The sequence below is a fragment of the Salmo salar genome, chromosome ssa13 (genome assembly GCF_905237065.1).
Source record: "Salmo salar chromosome ssa13, Ssal_v3.1, whole genome shotgun sequence".
In the NCBI taxonomy this organism is placed as follows: Eukaryota; Metazoa; Chordata; class Actinopteri; order Salmoniformes; family Salmonidae; genus Salmo; species Salmo salar.
The window spans coordinates 64,695,362-64,713,506 of NC_059454.1; the positions used below are offsets into that span (position 1 = coordinate 64,695,362).

At 43.4% G+C, this 18,145-nt stretch overlaps 1 protein-coding gene across 8 annotated transcripts in view; it reads right to left on the reverse strand.

Moving 5' to 3' along the window:
- Nucleotides 1–1,789: 1,789 nt before the first annotated feature.
- LOC106567565 (rho guanine nucleotide exchange factor 12) overlaps nucleotides 1,790–18,145 on the reverse strand; it is a 140,964-nt gene continuing 124,608 nt past the window's right edge. For all 8 annotated transcript variants that reach the window (XM_014137028.2, XM_014137024.2, XM_014137030.2 and 5 more), the window contains 12 exons: nucleotides 16,819–16,919; nucleotides 16,180–16,257; nucleotides 14,729–14,804; nucleotides 13,578–13,745; nucleotides 12,894–12,981; nucleotides 12,478–12,555; nucleotides 12,225–12,319; nucleotides 11,829–12,107; nucleotides 8,187–8,507; nucleotides 7,337–7,557; nucleotides 4,026–4,098; nucleotides 1,790–3,600 (listed from right to left, as the gene is read on the reverse strand). In XM_014137028.2, the coding sequence (XP_013992503.2) occupies nucleotides 3,590–3,600; nucleotides 4,026–4,098; nucleotides 7,337–7,557; nucleotides 8,187–8,507; nucleotides 11,829–12,107; nucleotides 12,225–12,319; nucleotides 12,478–12,555; nucleotides 12,894–12,981; nucleotides 13,578–13,745; nucleotides 14,729–14,804; nucleotides 16,180–16,257; nucleotides 16,819–16,919 (1,589 nt within the window). In that variant the 3' untranslated portion in view covers nucleotides 1,790–3,589. The remainder of the gene's footprint in view (nucleotides 3,601–4,025; nucleotides 4,099–7,336; nucleotides 7,558–8,186; nucleotides 8,508–11,828; nucleotides 12,108–12,224; nucleotides 12,320–12,477; nucleotides 12,556–12,893; nucleotides 12,982–13,577; nucleotides 13,746–14,728; nucleotides 14,805–16,179; nucleotides 16,258–16,818; nucleotides 16,920–18,145) is intronic.

Consider the following 18,145-nt stretch of genomic DNA (forward strand, 5'->3'; position numbering starts at 1 on the left):
AGGTTCAGTCCGGTAGACTGTAAGGAGAGCTGGTTCACTCCATCCTCTGCAGGCAGCCATGGTTCGGAACTCAAGGGCATACTCAGTGGTGGAGCGACGGCCCTGTCGCAGCTCACATAACTGGTCCCCGGTGTGACGACCTGAAACTGAATGGTCGAACACCTCCTTGAAGATGGCGTGGAAACGTGATTCAGAGGACAGATTAGAACTTTGAGCGGTCCGCAGGGCTGTGACCCAATCCAGAGCTTTGCCTGTGAGTCGGGAGATGAAGTCCACCCTGTCTTTATCTGAGGTGAAGTCAGCAGGGTGATGGTCTATGTACAGGTTACATTGCATGAGAAATCCTTGACATTTCCCTGGGGAGCCATCGTATTTATTAGGCATGGATATGGGGGGAGATGAAGGAGAGGAGGCTGTGGCACCTGATATTGGTGACGCAGGAATGGACTGGCGAAGGAGGTCGGAGTTCATCGATTCGTTCCTCCTGTCAGGCTAGACATAGCTGGAGCGAGGCTGAATCCACCTGTTGTTTTTTGGTGAGGTATTCTGTAAAGAACACGAGGGGAGACAGAGAGCTGGTTTCAAGCGCAGGGCGCAGCAGGTGTTTAATGTAAAGGACCACAGGAGGAGGCAGGTAGCTGGGTCCAGGGGCAGGCAGAAGGTCATACACAGGGGGTCCAAAAAGGCAACAGTACAGGCAGGGAAAAGGCTAGTAACGTAGTCCGGGAGATCAGGCAATATGTTGATAACAGGAAATCCAATAGGCTAAAGTACAGGCAGGGAATAGGCAAAAAGGCTTCGTTAGTGAGGCAGGCAAAAACTATCATACACGGGAGGATTCAATTACGGGAAAAACAGAGCTTTGAATAGAAGTGTGCCACAAAACAAACAATACCTCACAATGATGGGCTGCAAAGAACTGAACTAAATAGTGTTTGACAATGACATACAGGTGTGTGAACAGGTGATCAGAATTCAGATGATTGGGATCTGGAGAGGGAGCTGCATTCAGGGGATCTATGTGTTTGAGAGTGTGAGCTGGAAATTGAGCTGCGTTCAGGGGATCTACGTGTTTGAGAGTGTGAGTTGGAAGCAGACGTTACAGGACCATGTTGTAGACAAGTGAATTTCGCTTTAACGTGTTACCCCCTTGGTTGTACTCGGTGCATCTTTTTCCCAATAAAATCAATGTCAATCAATCAATCCACACATGTAGGACTACAGGGCTCTGTTTGGTCGTATAAAAAAAAAAAAAGAGCTCAATGAAGTTTGAATTTACTTGCTCAAAATATATAAATTCCAAAGCGGCTGATTGAGACTCCCCTTTCTAATACACACTTGTGCTGTTAACAAAAAACGTTGGGATCTTATGGGATCAGATCTGAAAGAACCCTGGCATACCTTGAAAAATAGTCTGTGTAAAATACTTTCAGGGTGAGGAATCACATAACATTAAGGCCAGGATTCAATCCGATCATGCTTTGTCGGCTAATTAAATGTCATTTCTGATTGAGCCAACATATGCAGTGTTTACTGTGAATGCCGTCTCCGTAAACACGAGAACATTGCCTTTAAAAGCTGTATAGCTGACAGCGCGATCAGACTGAATCCTGGCCTAAGTTGTGAGATACTGAACTTCCCTTTTAAGTGTCTTTAACAAGTATTTGGGCAATATGTGTGGTCTCATTGCATTGCGAATAAAATGAAAGATAAACATGTGAAACAAGAAGGTATACCAAAATATGCTGCAGTATTTTCACATCCAAGCCCAGACAATAATACTCCACCATCAGTGTTTCCAGCCAGCTTCTTTAATCATATTTCCAACTCATATTTCCCTCCCTCTACCCAGTAACATAGACTGAAATAAAATGAAGACATTTTGCAATCTTTCCCTTCATTTTAAACAATAGATCAGTCAAATTTAAATCGCTCATCTAAAAATAACTATTTACGTTTTCAGAGGCAGTGACCATATTAATAGTGCTCATAATAATATAATAAAGTCTAGACAAAAATAATACAAATACAGATTACATTAATATTTTAGGGATACTTTGCAGTCTTATTTTTTCAAATGTTTTAGTAGTTTCTGTTAAAATAATACATGATTGTATGATGTAGAAAGCAGAAGGAAAAAAACAACAAAACCAAGGAAATGTGAAGATTGCTCTTACGTTAAGAGACGCAGTGTTGGTCATTATTGTATTTCTTTTATATTTAAAAGTCAATAGAAGTCGCTCTTCTTTTTTGTTCACTTCTTTGTTTCCATCCAAGAATCCAAGCCACAACTTTATATTTAAACATTCTTCCAGCTGGGCTAACACTGGAGTGAAATGAATATACAGTATTTGTTGTGCCAGTACTTTCTCAATCCAACCATGAAATCACAGAGGTCTGTGCTCTCACCCCAGAAGCTACATTTGTGAGTGAAGAGTTCCTCAGTAGCTTGTAGCCAAAGGATGATGTACAGTAACACAGAGTTTGGAGTTCCAAAAACAGAGAAAAAGGAAGGTATACAGCAACTGGGCACATAGCTGGGGGGGGTGTTCCCCCGATCTAAGAGGGTCACTGTCAATTAGGAATGGATGAATACCACATTACTTCAGGGGAAAGTCAATAACAGGAACGACGGACTGTCCTCCCGTATTTTGCTATACCACACGTGCTTCCAAAGTGCCATTAATGCCAGCCAGAGGAGATACAGCCACACTGAAAGATTAAGAAAAATTGCTCTTACTAACTACTAACAGTATTTCACTGGGTTGGCAAAGTAGACCTATCTAGCAGACCGAACTGGTCCTTTTTCTTGAGATGCACAACATTTTCCCTTTTTTTGGAGAACTGCTTGTTTTTCTTGAGATCCAATAAATTACTTGAGGACCTCTTAAGGGGATAATCCTAACTTCCACTTCCAATAGTCTTCCACATCTATACATACCGAAGGGAACATTTTAAGTGAAAGTTAAGATTCACTTCAGAATGTCATTATAGGCATGATGGTGGGCTAACTTAACATACTATTATGTTTTGAAGTTAAGTAAAAACCACTGATTAAAATCTCAATGACCATTCTCTAAACTTAAAATGTTTTGTTCTAGCGGAGCTTCTGCACACTTCTCACTTTGGTATGCCTTTGCTATGGTACATGATCCTTTAGGCCCAAAGCATTAGCCACCACACGGGGGTGCTTTAAGTTGGACTATAGCATCACGTACAGTTGTGTTTCTGGACCCGGCTGGATAAATTGAAAGTGATGAGTTCCGAAGACCCAATGCATGCGAGCAATGGGAAGATGACACTCTTATCCACAGGAGGAAAAAAAGATCTGGTGGTTGAGGGGGGTATAGTCCAATGGTCCTTGTGAGAAGGCTGTGGAGAGTTGTAGCGTTCCTCCCTGATTGCTGTGTGTGCCTGGGAGGGCCTGCGGGGTGTCTCAGTCTCCTCTTTAGGTCAAAGCAGCATTGGAGGGGTGAGGGGGTGAGGTGGGGGGCACCAAGAGGACAGGGAGAGGTGACCAGGTGTCCCCCTCCCTGTCAATGTCACTATTTTGTTCTCTTGTGGTGGAGGATTAGGGGCTCTGTCACCACTAACTCTCATCTGACGAGAGACAGAAAACAAAGAGAGAAATAGTGAAAACATATTTCGAATTTGCTTTCCTCATCTCAGGATTAGACCCACCCGTTGTATAAATTTAGGGTATCCAACAACAAATCTAGTTACAAGTTGTGATACGTATTCTGTTTGTTGTCCCGTGTGTATGGTTTACTCAAACTTCAATGCTTGCAGAAATTACAATGCATTGGTGGAGCACAAGATATCTATGCGCATGTATTACAAAATCCCTTTCAAGCATCTTGTGCATGCAAACTACTCTTGTATCTGTTCATGATCAGTAAAGTATCAGTGTGTGTCCCAAATGGAACCCTATTCCCTATAAAGCCTTATGGGACCTGGTCAAAAATAGTGCACTATTAAAGGCTATAGGGTGGCATATGGGGCGCAATATCAATAATTCACAGTACCTTTGTTCTCCTCTGTGTCAGTAGCTGTTTCACTCAGCCTTTGGCGCAGTTCATTATACTTGGTTTCCACTTCCTGAAAATAAATTGTTGATAAACTTATCTCTGGTAGAACAAAAGCGATGGACAAAATTAGTGTGTGGATGGATGAATAAATGGCTGAATAGAAACATTTAATAGTATGGGCAAAAGCATGAGGGACTGAAATTAAGAATTTGAATGACTTTACTTAAAGCGCTTCTCATACATTTCTGGTACCATGAAGTTCTGGAATGTATAGTAGACGCTTTATGGGCTCCTGTTTTTTTTTGTTGCGCTGATAACTTTTTTTAAATAAATTTTTTCACATAATGTTTCTGCCATTGTTTCCTATGACCAAAAATTACTTCTGGACATCAGAAGAGTGATTGCTAACCTCGATTCGGATGAAGATTTCTACTTCAACAGGTCGGCAGCGCAGGACATACTGCTCACCCCGACTAGGCCCTAATACCCGACACTCGGAAGAGAAAGAGACGGCAATATAGAGACCGACATGCGGGCACCATAATAAAACTGCAGCGGTGAGTAAATAAACAACCTCCACTCTCTTTTCTATTGGCTATTTTACAATCACTGGAGAACAAACTGAACGAACTCCATTCGAGACTATCCTATCAACGGGACCTGAAGAACTGTAATATCCTATGTTTCTCAGAAACATGGCTAGACAAGGATATGGATAATATACAACTAGCTGTTTTCTCTATGCATCGGCAGAACAGAACGGCAGCATCGGGTAAGCTCAAGGGGGAGGTGTGCGTCTCTTAACAAGAGCTAGTGCCCAATCTCTAATATTAAGGAAGTCTTGAGATTCTACTCGCCTGAGTTAGAAAACCTCATGATAAGCTGCAGACCATACTATTTACCAAGAGTTTTCATCTACAGTTGAAGTTTACATACACCTTAACCAAATACATTTAAACTCAGTTTTTCACAATTCCTGACATTTAATCCTAGTAAAAATTCCGTCTTAGGTCAGTCAGGATCACCACTTTGCTTTAAGAATGTGAAATGTCATTAATAAATGCATCGATGACATTGTTCCCACAGTGACAGTACGTACATATCCCAACCAGAAGCCATGGATTACAGGCAACATTCTCACTAAGCTAAAGGCTAGAGCTGCCACTTCCAAGGAGCGGTACACTAACCTGGACACTTATAAGAAATCCCGCTATGCCCTTCGACGAACCATCAAACAGGCAAAGCATCAATACAGGACTAAGATTGACTTCTACTACACCGGCTCTGAAGCTCGTCGGCAGGGGTTGCAAACTATCATGGTTTACAAAGGGAAACCCAGCCGCGAGCTGCCCAGTGATGTGAGTCTACCAGATGAGCTAAATGCCTTCTATGCTAGTTTTGAGGTAAGCAACACTGAACCATGCGTGAGAGCACCAGCTGTTCTGGACGACTGTGTGATCACACTCTCCTTAGCCGATGTGAGTAAGACCTTCAAACAGGTTAACATTCACAAGGCCGGAGGGCCAGACAGACTACCAGGGTGTGTACTCAGAGCATGCGCTGACCAGCTGGCCAGTGTCTTCACTGACATTTTCAACTTCTCCCTAACCCAGCCTGTAATACCTACATGATTCAAGCAGACCACCACAGTCCCTGTGCCCAAGAACGCCAAGTTAACCTGCCTATCGCCCCGTAGCACTCACATCTGTTGCCATGAAATGCTTTGAAAGGCTGGTCATGGCTCACATCAACATTATCCCAGACACACTGGACCCACTCCAATCTGCATACCGCCCCAACAGATCCACAGATGACACAATCTCTATTGCAGGAACACCCAGGTGAGAATGCTGTTCATTGACTCATTGCTTAGCTAAGGACCCTGGGACTGAACACTTCCCTCTGCAACTGGATCCAGAACTTCTTGACGGGACTCCCCAAGGTGGTGAGGGTAGGTAACACATCCACCACACTGACCCTCAACACGGTGGCCCCTCAGGGGTGCGTGCTTAGTCCCCTCCTGTACTCCTTGTTAGCCTACGACTGCGTGGCCGTGCACGACTCCAACACCATCATTAAGTTTGCAGATGACACGACGTGGTAGGCCTGATCACTGACGACGTTGAGGCTGCCTATAAGGAGGATGTCAGAGACCTGGCAGTGTGGTGCCAGGACAACAACCTCTCCCTCAATATCAGCAATACAAAGAAGCTGATTGTGGACTAAAGGAAACAGATGGCCGAGCGCACCCCCATTCACATCAACGGGGCTGAAGTGGAGCTGGTCAAGAGCTTCAAGTTCCTCGGCGTCCACATTAAAGGATCTATCATGGTGCAAACACACCAACACAGTCGTAAAGAGGGCATGACAAACACTCTTCCCCCTCAGGAGGCTGAAAAGATTGGGCATGGGCCCTTAGATCCTGAAAAAGTTTCTACAGCTGCACCGTTGAGAGAATCTTGACTGGCTGCATTACCACTTGACATCCGACGGCAAGATGCTACAGAGGGTAGTTCGTAGGGCCCAGTACATCACTGGGGCCGAGCTCCCTGCCATCCAGGACTTCTATTCCAGGCGGTGTCAGAGGAAGGCCTTAGAAATTGTCAAAGACGTCAACCACTCAAGTCATAGACTGTTCTCTCTGCTACTCCCAAGCTAGCGGTAGTGATGTACCAAGTCTGGAACTAACAGGACCCTGAACAGCTTCTACCACGAAGCCATAAGACTGCTAAATAGTTGACCAAATAGCTACCCGACCCTTTTTGCACCAACATTTTTGACTCATCACATACGCTGCTGCTACTGTTTCTCACTTTATTCCTAGTTATATGTATATATCTACCTCAATTACCTTGTACCCCTGCACATCAACTTGGTACTGGTACCCCTTGTATATAGCCATATTCATTGTATCTATCATTATTACATTTTTTAAAACTTTTCTATAATTTCTCTATTTTCTTTCTCTCTGCATTGTTGGGAAGGGCCCGTACGTAAGTAAGCATTTCATTGTTGGTCCACACCTGTTGTTTACAAAGCATGTGACAAATACAATATGATTTGATTTTGTGCCGAAGCTACCCTGAGGCATCCATCAAAGAGCCGTTAAAACTGACCTTAGATCAGACCTGGCTTCAAATACTATTTGAAATCTGTCAAATACTTTAAGCGTTTACTCTAGCCTGCCTGAAGTGCGAACACAATCAAGCATAGAAAGTATTTGAAATTAGTTCAAATAGTATTTGAACCCAGGTCTGATCTAGGGGGGCAACTTCTTCATGGTACTCAAAGGGGGGTTTATGGTGTACCTTCAAGTGCTGCAGGTTGGCCTGCAGCAGGCGGATGTGGGTCATGACCTGGCGGCTGAGGTTGGGGCCAGCATCCCCTGTCTGCGAGGATGAGGAGAGCAGCTTCTTCAGGTCGATGCCCGAGTCCGAGTCCAACTGGGCCCCGCCTCCACCCTTGCCACTCGCTTGACCGTCGTCGTCTGTGCTGCTCTCCCCCGAGCCCCCCAGGACAATGTAACTGCCTGAAAAGGGAGAGAGAGAGCAAGAGTCTGATCTATTGCCTGGTCTTGTCCACTCTGTTCTAATGAGTAATGCATGGCTTGTGGACATTGTAGAGGGAAACAGAAGACACATATGTTTTCCTTAGAGCCTTATCCTTCAATGGTGGGGTCATAATATTTTGTAGCTTAAACCGTTCAAAAGATGGTTCATTCTTCCTACAAACGTGACTAAGCGCAATTTTTGTATTTTATTTGAGAGTTTCTCGTGACCCCATTTTCAAATCAGGTGACCCCATATGGGGTAGCGACCCTTAGCTTGGGAAATGCCGGTTTAGAGCCATAAAGCAGATAATCTCTGAAAAGTGTAAGTTATGCCCACCTGAGAACTTTTAACGTTCACAATTAAAAAGGAAGAACCTCACATGCATAATGATATCATAAAACGGCTATAAACACAACTTGTTCAGCTATGAGGATATTTGAACAGTACAGATTACAGGGTAAATCCTAACTTCCGCTTAAGTCAAATTCTCCTATTGACATCTAAACATGACTAAGTGAAAATCCGACTTAAGCAGAAGGGGATTGGCCAATAAGTTTTCTGCCCTCCCATGACTTGTCCAGCTCCCTGAATGTCCCAGTAGGCTCACCGTAGTCCTCAGATGTCTCGAAGAAGGCTGTGTCCCCAGACGGGAATTCCGAGGATCCTGGGGCCCCCTCCTCCCTCCCCGCCTCGGTCCTCTCCGAGGTGCCGTTCTCCGAGGAGCCAGGAGAAGATGCTGCTGCGCTCCTAGGGCCCGATGTACTGCTGTTGCTGTCCTCTGGGCCCCTCAGTGACGTGGTCCTCAGCAGGCGGGCGCCATGGGCCAAGCCCTTCCTCTGCTCCTTCTCCTTCTTATTCTCATTGTTCTTGTCGCTGCCCTCCTCTCTGCTTGTCATGTGGTTGAGAAGGACCTGCCTCAGGGCTGCCACTGGGAGAAGGAGAGAAAGAGGGAAGTTACCCAATTGTGACCAGTCTCTCATTTACAATGGTGCCCTGAGGACAAAAGTCATCAAAACAACAAAAATAGATAAAACTACAAAACATCAGGTTATTACAACAAGTTATAATAATCAATTGAAACAATTGCACACTTCAGTGAACTCATTTAACTGAGTTTTAAACTGCCCTACTGGCAACAGGTAATCCAGGTGCAGTTTTTTTTTTAAGGTATTCCATAACTGGTGTGTTAAAACTGCTACATGGTCATATTCATTAGGCCAATAAAAGTGTTGAGCTATTAACTGAAATGTTATTTTTTCTTTTTTAAACAACTACAGTAATTGACTGACAGTTCAATTATTTAAATCACTTTTTTCTGTGAGCTCAATGCGCATATTGCAGTTTCTTTAGAGATAAATCAGATCCAGCCTGAACTGTGCTATTGGCGACCCGTCATTCAGGGTAGGTGGGACAGGACCTGTTTAGCTAAAAAAAATGTTTAGCATGTTATTTTGACATTAATTCGTGTCACATATCAGTTTGCAAACAATGTCAAAAAAAAATGATTGAGTTAATTTTATTGTATTTAACCTTAACTAGGCATAAAGCCGCCGCAATAAAGCCACATTCAAAGTGTCTTTCTTGAGTAAGGCATCTCCAAAATGCAGGTATTTCAGCCTAGCTTAGTGCTTTCTGTGGTGGAGGGGCAGCCAGCGGAATATACAGAGCGTAGGCGTTAGTGATATTCTCTTGTTGCGCCGTGATTTGCTCAGTAATCTGTCACTCATCGGGACACTACGTCACCGCAGAATCTACAGAGAGAGCTAGGCAGTTCAAGCCCCTTGGGTGCTGCCATACATTTACATTACAAGTGCCCATCCAAGAAGGCTCAAGGTCATTGGCCACAGATAAAATGACGTCAAATCACATATCTACCGCAGTTTTGATTGGACTGACCATGTTACTTTTAAAATCTTAGCTAGCAAGCTAGACAAGCAGTCATCATCATGAATCACGTCGACAATCTACTGGCAAATCCTTTTCAATCCTTGTCATATGAAAAAAAAGTATAGATAAAAGGTATCGGTGCTCATCGGCAATTGGACATAAACATTACACAACAAGTCGGAAATTCAACAATGAGTGGTTTGGAAGGAATCAGTGGCTACCTGCAAGCGTCGCAAAGCAATCACTAGCCTGCTATTCAGTGGAGTGGGTGTGTGGTCCAAGTCTGGGTTTAAGGGTCTCTTTTCCAAGCTTAAAAGGATAAACATTCACATGCAACACCATGGATGAGAAAAGGTTGAATACATTGGCCATGCTGGCAATCCAGCATAACTTCTGCCCGCGTTCCAAATAACTGAAAACTCAGAACTGGGAAATCTCGACTTCAGTGAGTTCAAGACAACTGGGAACTCGGAAAAAAACTAGCTCCGACTGGGACAAATACGTTCTGAACGGTCATCCAACTCAGAATTCCAAGCCGGGAACTCGGGCCTCTTTGTACAGCTTGCAAACTAAAGATAACTGATGTCATGATTAGACCTTGTTTTTTCCCCCCCAGAGTTCCCCGTTGTCTTGAAAGCCCCCTTGATGACACATTTTGCCCACAAGAACAACCGCCACGCCACCTTCCTGTTCAAGTGAGCACAGCACAACAATGTTGAGTCCAAAAATGTCTTGTATGCTTCTGCATAAATTAGCTCATGTGCTTTTCTTCACGAGGAGGAGATACTATATGTTGTTGGGTCTGTAACCATGTTTGCCAGTGACAGTCTCTTCCCATTAAAATATTTGTTTTCAACAAAAAGTTCAGTAATAGACCCATGTAATTCCAGTTGATATTGCGAGGGTTGTTTTGTTTGCGCAATGCGCTGTCTATGCGTCGGTATATTGTCTATAAAAGTGGATCCTCGTGATTGTATTTTCCTTCAAATAGTAAGCGAACCGCACATCTCTCTCTCTCTCTCTCTCTTCTCTCTCGAAGAGTCAAGGCCTGAACATCTTGCTGAATTTATCTGAATTTCTGTCGGTGTCCATTTTGAAAGTGCTGAACAAATAGGCCTACCTCGTTGCAGCTCGTTTGCTTGCACTTGCTTAAACTTAGAGCTAAGTGTTAATTATATAAGAACAAACATCAATTTACTGAACATAAATGTAATAATGTTTGAATGGTTCAAAAGTCAAAACTCATGTTGGCGTTCAGTATTATTAAGGACAATGAGGTTCTTATCGACTTAAACAAATCCACAAGGAGTCAGCAGCCACATTTGTTTAATTAAGCAAGTCAGCCAAATCAGCTATGTTTTTCAAAAAAGGAGGTAAATGAGGGTGAATGAACTGTTTCGCTGCCAGACAAGGCTCCACTGATAGCCAGGTGTAGCGGTGGTAAGGATTCACTCCATGGTGCTGAAATGAAAGCTTTGCTGTTGGGACAGCTTTATGTTCTACAATTGGCTCATTCATCCCCCCTCCTCTCCCCTGTAACTATTCCCCAGGTTGTTGCTGTAAATGAGAATGTTCTTAGTCAACTTAACTGGTAAAATAAGGGTAAAATAAAAAAATGTAGGCCCTAAAAGTTCGTGTGCACCGTTTGTCATCATTATAGTGCAATTGATGTATTGTTTAGTGTTGTGTTTTTGGCGTGCTGGTATGCATCCCCCAAACAATTTGAGTTTGCCCCACCAAGATTTACATGCTAAAATCGCCACTGGCGATGTAGTAGGGAGTTGTAATTTTCAACATGCCAATATTATACAAAGTTTAGCGCATACAATGTGGTAATTAACGACAATGACCATAATCCATTGGGCATCTACTTGCCCGGTCCGTGTTTCTTTTATGCTTGCTACAGAAGAGGCAGAAGAATGCTCGATCGTAAGGGGATATAGAGAGCAGCTGTTGCTTCGCGAGGTATCTCTCCCTGAAAATACATGATCTAAGTGATTGATAGTTGGTATTCAGCAGTCATAAAAGTATGCCTTATTTACTTTGAAAAACGACCAAATAAGGATTTTGTCAAACAGCATATGCAGCAGCTCTATGATGGTTAATAAGCAGTCACTACAATCAGGTGACTTTTATTAATTGTTTTATTCTGTGTTGTTACAGCATTCAACCCAAAGTAATCGAAACCGAAATTGAAAACTGATTATATTTTCATAATCGAACCAACCTCAAAAAAGCACTAATCGCTCAGCACCGGACAATAAGAAACACATTTTTAGTTTCTGCAGCAAAACATTATGATAGTGTCATTCAATCACTATGTGTCATATTGGTTTAACTAAGGCCAAGGTAGTAAACTCACAGGTTCTTAGGGCCTCCTCGGCTCTGGAGGGGGACATGACGAAGGCGTCATGGGGCTCCTGGTCATCGATGGCAATGCCTTGGCATGACCTCTCCTGGAGTAAGGGCAGTCTGTCTGCCAGCTCTCCAACCAGAAACGCTTCATCTACCTCCTCCCCTTCTTCTCTTCTGTCTAGCAGTAGCGGCGACTCTTCTTCCTTGTCGTCTGATTTGATGCTGTCGAATGGGTTGATCGATGTGGGCGTGGGTTGCAGACCAGGCGAGGAAGTGACATATTTTTCTAGGGGACACAGAAACATGGGAAATGAAGTTGTTTTAAAGCTGCATGAAGCATAGTCAAACTCACAGAACTTTTCATAGGGTCGAAAAACTAGATTAAATGTCTTGTAATTGATACCTGCAAACTGGATACTTCCCTTGGAAAGGCGGTCTGGGTCTTTGCTTAGTTTGGGTATCCCTGTGCTTATCACCTCTACTGCGTCTCGCTCAGCACTGCAACACACATGCAAAATGCACGCACGCGTAAATTATAAACTAAGGCGATGTGAAACGGGAGCCTTTTTTCATTTGACAGCAGAATATATAACAGTTAAATAGAAAAAATATTATATATATATATATAAATAGCCAAAAAAGGCCAGTTAACTTACTCGGTCTGAGGTAAAGGTATGATGTTGTGCGGTTTCGCCTTCATGGTGTCTGCCCTCTGCGTTATCAGACACTGCCACCTAGTGGATGGGAGGAGCTATTGAGAAACATTGCAACCAGAGAGATAGAAAGAGAGCCCATCCCGTCTTTCTGTCAAGTGCCATCTATCTCTATGAGAGCAACTTAGCCTGGAGGAACTCGACTTAAAATACAAATAAAACTACAAAAATCCAGCTTTTTCAGAAATATTAGTTGGAGGATCCTGTCCCTGCTTATTTTCCCCTGGAATCCTTCAACTGGAATTTCTGGAAAACCTGGGAACTTTGATAAAGTGTCCAGAATGTTTCAATCCTAGTTCCAGCCAGGTGACAACTGAATGGGAAGTTGAATTAACTGACTTTGGGATGAACAGACTTACGTTCTTTGCTCGGACACGGTCTGGGCCATTAGCTCGTAGATCTGGGCTCCGTTGTCAGACATAGACAGCACGAAGAAGGACTTGTTGTCTGTCAGGGGAAGAGACAGCATATCATCAGAACATATATTATGACTGTCTGCTATGTTGTCTTTCCTCTCCAAAGCCCACCAGATATAGCCTGCTGCCAGATCTGTTTGTGCTGTATAGCCAACTCCAATTTAGCCTGGTCACTTCAGTAAAACAGAATGTGAGCTATTGCAAGATCAAACGGGTTCCACCAAACTTAGTCCATTGTCATTCCAACCATGATGGTTGGCAAGACTGCACAAACAGATCTGGGACCAGGCTACCACAGATATGTTGCTTGAAGCAATTTTATTGGACATTGATTCCAATAAACTTTTCAGTGGGACCCAACATTCAGAATGTGACAGATAGAAATGGAACATATAAAGCTGACACAAATCTCCATTCAGCATAACAGAAAATGACATCTGTTCTACACAAACTATTTCAGATTTTTTGTAAACATTACACACTCCTGAACAACCCTCTTAATTAAACTAAGTGGACGTGGCTTGTTAGTGCTTGCTTGTGTGTCATTGTATCTTCATGTATCGTGTCTTATGTACTCCTGCAGAATGGATTTCCCTGTGGGAAATAAAATGAATTCAATGGACTCACCGGTGGCCACGGAGCGCACCAGCACGGTGTTGAGCTTGATGATGGGGCTAAAGATGTGCTTGGTGTCGGCGGTGCCCGCCAGGTTCTTGCTGTGGCACTTGAGGACCAACCGCTCGTCCTGCTTCTGCAGCAGCACCAGGATGTCCTCCAGGAGCAGCGTGTACAGCTCTGAGGGCACAGGAGGAAGTTCAACAGTTTAAAGGTCCAATGAAGCGGGTAACAATTAAGTACCTTACTGTGATTGTTTTGCAATTAAATTGGTAAAAATGTCTCAAGCAAGAATTTTGCTAGGAATGTCTGGGAATGGTCTGAGTGGGAAACTGGAAATTAGCTGTTATTGGCAGTGAGGTTTGGAACTCTTTCTTATTGGTCTCTTAACTAATTTACCACCTGGTGATGTCAGAAGGGTACTCATGCTACTTTTTGTTGATTAATTGGTAGTAATGTATGGGAACATTTTGTATCAATAAAATGTATTTATAAAGCCTTTTTTTTACATCAGCCGATGTCACAAAGTGCTATACAGAAACCCAGCCTAAAACCCCCACCAGCAAGCAATGCAGATGTAGAGGCACGGTGGCTAGGAAAAACACCCTAGAAAAGCAGGAACCTAGGAAGAAACCTAGAGAGGAATCAGGCTCTGATGGGTGGCCAGTCCTCTTTTGGCTGTGCCGGGTTGAGATAATAACAGTACATGGCCATGATGTTCAAACGTTCATAGATGACCAGCAGGTTCAAATAATAGTAATCACAGTGGTTGTAAAGGGTCAGCACCTCAGGAGTAAATATCAGTTGGCTGTTCATAGCCGAGCATTCAGAGTTAGACAGCAGGTGCGGTAGAGAGTATCTCTCAGTCCTGGCGTTTGGTATAGAGAGCAGATGGTTTACAACACACAGTAAAGCACTTACACTAGAGAGGACAAGCTAGTGCTTATGTAGGCTAAAACTAGCATGTGTACCCTTTTGTTTTCTACTGTATGTTGTAGCCTACTTAGTTTTTCAGCATTAGACGATGACAACTCAAGTGTACCAAAGGGCTAAGCTGAAAATGATATTAGACATTGTCCTAAAGGAGAAAAAAATAAATAGACTCTACATTATCAACATTTCTACACCGTTAAAACACATTATGTTAAATTGTGGGCACCTACCGATTGTCTTGTCTTTGTTGACCTTCCAGGAGAGAGGTCCCTCGTGCACCATCTTCCTCTTGGTCAGGTCCAGGCTCTACAGACACACACACACTTAATTTTATTTTATTAATTTTATCAGATAAGTTGACTGAGAACACATTCTCATTTACAGCAACAACCTGGGGAATGGTGGCTATGATGGTATGAGGGCCAGATTGGGAATTTAGCCAGGACACCAAGGTTTACACTCCTACTCTTACTATAAGTGCCATGCAATCTTTATAGTGACCACAGAAAGTCAGAACACCTGTTTACCATCCCATCTGAAAGACCGCACCTTACACAGGGCAATGTCCCCAATCACTGCCCTGGGGCATAGAGTACCACAGTATGAGTGATAATATCCATAAAACCTAGTGGTCAAACAGGGAAATGGTTCTAATCGTTTTTTCCATCATTCAATTTTCCCATAAAGATTTTTAGAAACACTTAAAATAATAATCTTCCGTGTAGGCTTACCCTGGCGTGACGTTTTGATAACCGTGCAAATAGGACTAGGTGACTTTTATGAATATATTCGCCTGTATTTACCCCCCCAAAAATGGAATGCTAATTGGCTGCCAATGTGGCTATCATAAAGAACTACAAATGCCATGATGATCTGGACGAGACTGACAATCGAGGCAAATGTAAGAATCTTTGGATTAACTATCTAATGTTAGCTAAATTTAGTAATGAATAAATTGGCTAAATGTATTTAATTTGACAATTCTGTGAACTATCTTGTGGAAGTTTTAAATTGGCACAATACCTGTTAGCAAAGGTGTCAGCTAGAGATGATGTGCAGGAGCTTGCAGGGATTTGTAGTCTTGCATGATGTCTACTTTGATGCTAATTAGCATTTTCAAATCTGAGAGTAAATAAAGAGGAATATATTGATAAAAGTCAACTTGTCCGAGAGAGAATTACATGGTTATCAAAACGTCATGCCAGGGTGAGCCTACACGAAACACAGCCCTTATTTTAAGTGATTCTAATATCCCCTATGGGAAAAACAATTGGAACCATTTCCCTGTTTGAATGCTAGGTTTTATGGCCTCCACTATGGGCTCTATTGGGATTTTTTTTTTTTGACCAGAGGAAAGAGTGCCTCCTACTGGCCCTCCAACACCACTTCCAGCAACATCTGGTATCCCATCCAGGGACTGACAAAGACCAACCCTGCTTAGCTTCGGAAGCAAGCCAGCAGTGGGATGCAGGGTGGTATGCTGCTGGCGACACTGACAAGGGCGTACACGCAGACACCACGCCAGCGCACACATCAGAACAGGCACCTTTCTAAAGCTTTATGCCAACTGGGGTTGTTGCCAATGAGCATATGTCATTAATCAACTTCCCTGGTCAAATAAAGGTACATGCATGTAAATAAATGGTGAGACAAGTGGAGGAATAGAGGAGTCGAGTCTCACCTTGAACTCTGAGATCATTGGGTTCTCACTCTGTTTGAGTGAGGACAGGTCCAGGCGTCTTTGGTAGTCCTCTAACCTCTGTAGGGAGAAGAGCACACAGACTTATCAGCACTGGCTAGACAGGACCTATTCAGTCCCTTAGCTGATATATTGTGGTAGAAAGGTGGCAGGCATAAGAGTTGCACTGTTTACTATATTTTACATGAATACTGTTTACACAGGAAACTCATGTATTCGTTTAACCATTTATTGCCAGAGCAATACATCAATTATTAACATTTTAATACAATTTCAGGCTGGGGTGGTGGTGGACTAGCAGAAAACAGACAACGCATAGCAGGTGGCAGCAATAGTTACAGCAGCAGCAATATTAAGCAGAAAAGACAAACCAATCGCATAGCTAGGATATGTGTGCACAACTGGTCAATTTAAATAGACTGCCATATTAAGGAAGGACATGTTGTTTGAATCCCTTTATGCAAACACTTGAGTTTCCCATCTGAACTGGCTTCGCAAACAGTTTTCAACCGATTCATTTAATATACACCATCAACATGACTGCACCATGACAACTGTTGGTGTAGCTCAGCTGTGGGCACGTGTCTAGTCCCAGAGGTTCTCCTCTCCATAGTCAGTTACCTGTTTGTTCTCTGCCTCTTTCACTGTCTGGTTGACATAGTTGAGGATCTTCCTGCAGCACTCCCCGGCCCTCTTCACCTTGTCCCTCTCCGCTGCATCCTCTTGTCAGGAAAAAAAACACACAAACTGATATCAGTCTTATGGATTGGACAAGAAAAGTGCACTACAATATTCTGGTGTGTATCAAATAAGTGCACTGCTATCTTAAGGAGTGGCCCAAATAAGCAGAGTCGGCTCTATGGGGTGGCAGAGCCAGGTATGGACCCCCCACCCAGTTGTTTCCCCATAAACATAACAAATGGTATATGAATTACAATGCCTGGTTTTGCCAATGTACGTTGTCGGACCTGCCAGTAGTGCAGACCAGGACATAGGCTATGCCCAGTGTGCGCTCATGACCTGAGAAAGGGGGAGGGAGTGGGGATGTAATATTTAGTAGTTTAAATCCAAAAATGCATTCTGATTGTCATAAGGTGGGGTCAAATTGACAGGTGTTTTTTGTCACAGAAAGGGATAAAATGTGTTCACTTTTCCAGACAGCTACAGCTAATAATAGGCTAGCTAGTAGCTACTAGCTTTAAGTTTTGGTAGCGGCAAGCTGAATAATTAAAGCTGGCTAATCAGCATGGATATCCGAAAATGGCTGGGCACTGCCAAGAGCAAAAAAACGTAGGACATTCATGTCGAGTGCGATGCCGAGCTCACCGAGCAGCCTGCTGGGCCAACCACCGAGGTTGAGGGGCCTAGCAGCAAATGTAATACCGCTCATCCCCCACGCTGCCTGCTGACCAACAAGATTGAGAAGAGCCAGGGCCTCGCAACAGCAGGATCAGGGTGACATCACAACAAGCACCTGCACCTCCGTTACTCCAGCCACTAGCACCTGACGACCTGCTGGATCTAACCAATGAACCACTGAACCAGTGGAAGCAGTTTATTGATTCTTGCAAAGTGAAATTGTAACCACAGCCCCACTCAGTGCTCTTCAAGGTTACGGCGGGCTTTTGTCAGCAATTCGACTGTGCTGTTGTCACCGGAACATGGATTTGGATAACCATTTGGGACATCTAGAGCAATGTGCGAAAATTCCTTCTCCACTCTGAAGAACGTATTCAGTGAACACAGAATGTTACATCAAAGAAAAGCCCAGCTTGTCTAGCTGCCATTTGATAGAGGGCCTGACAAGTACATTTCGCCAGGAAGGAAAATGGAATCAGAAACTTCATGAGACTCAACACAACATGGAGGAGGCTGCAACTCGTGTAAATGGTAAGCTACAACCTTTATGGGCCTCCGTGCCAGAATTATGAATGAATTGATTTTCCCT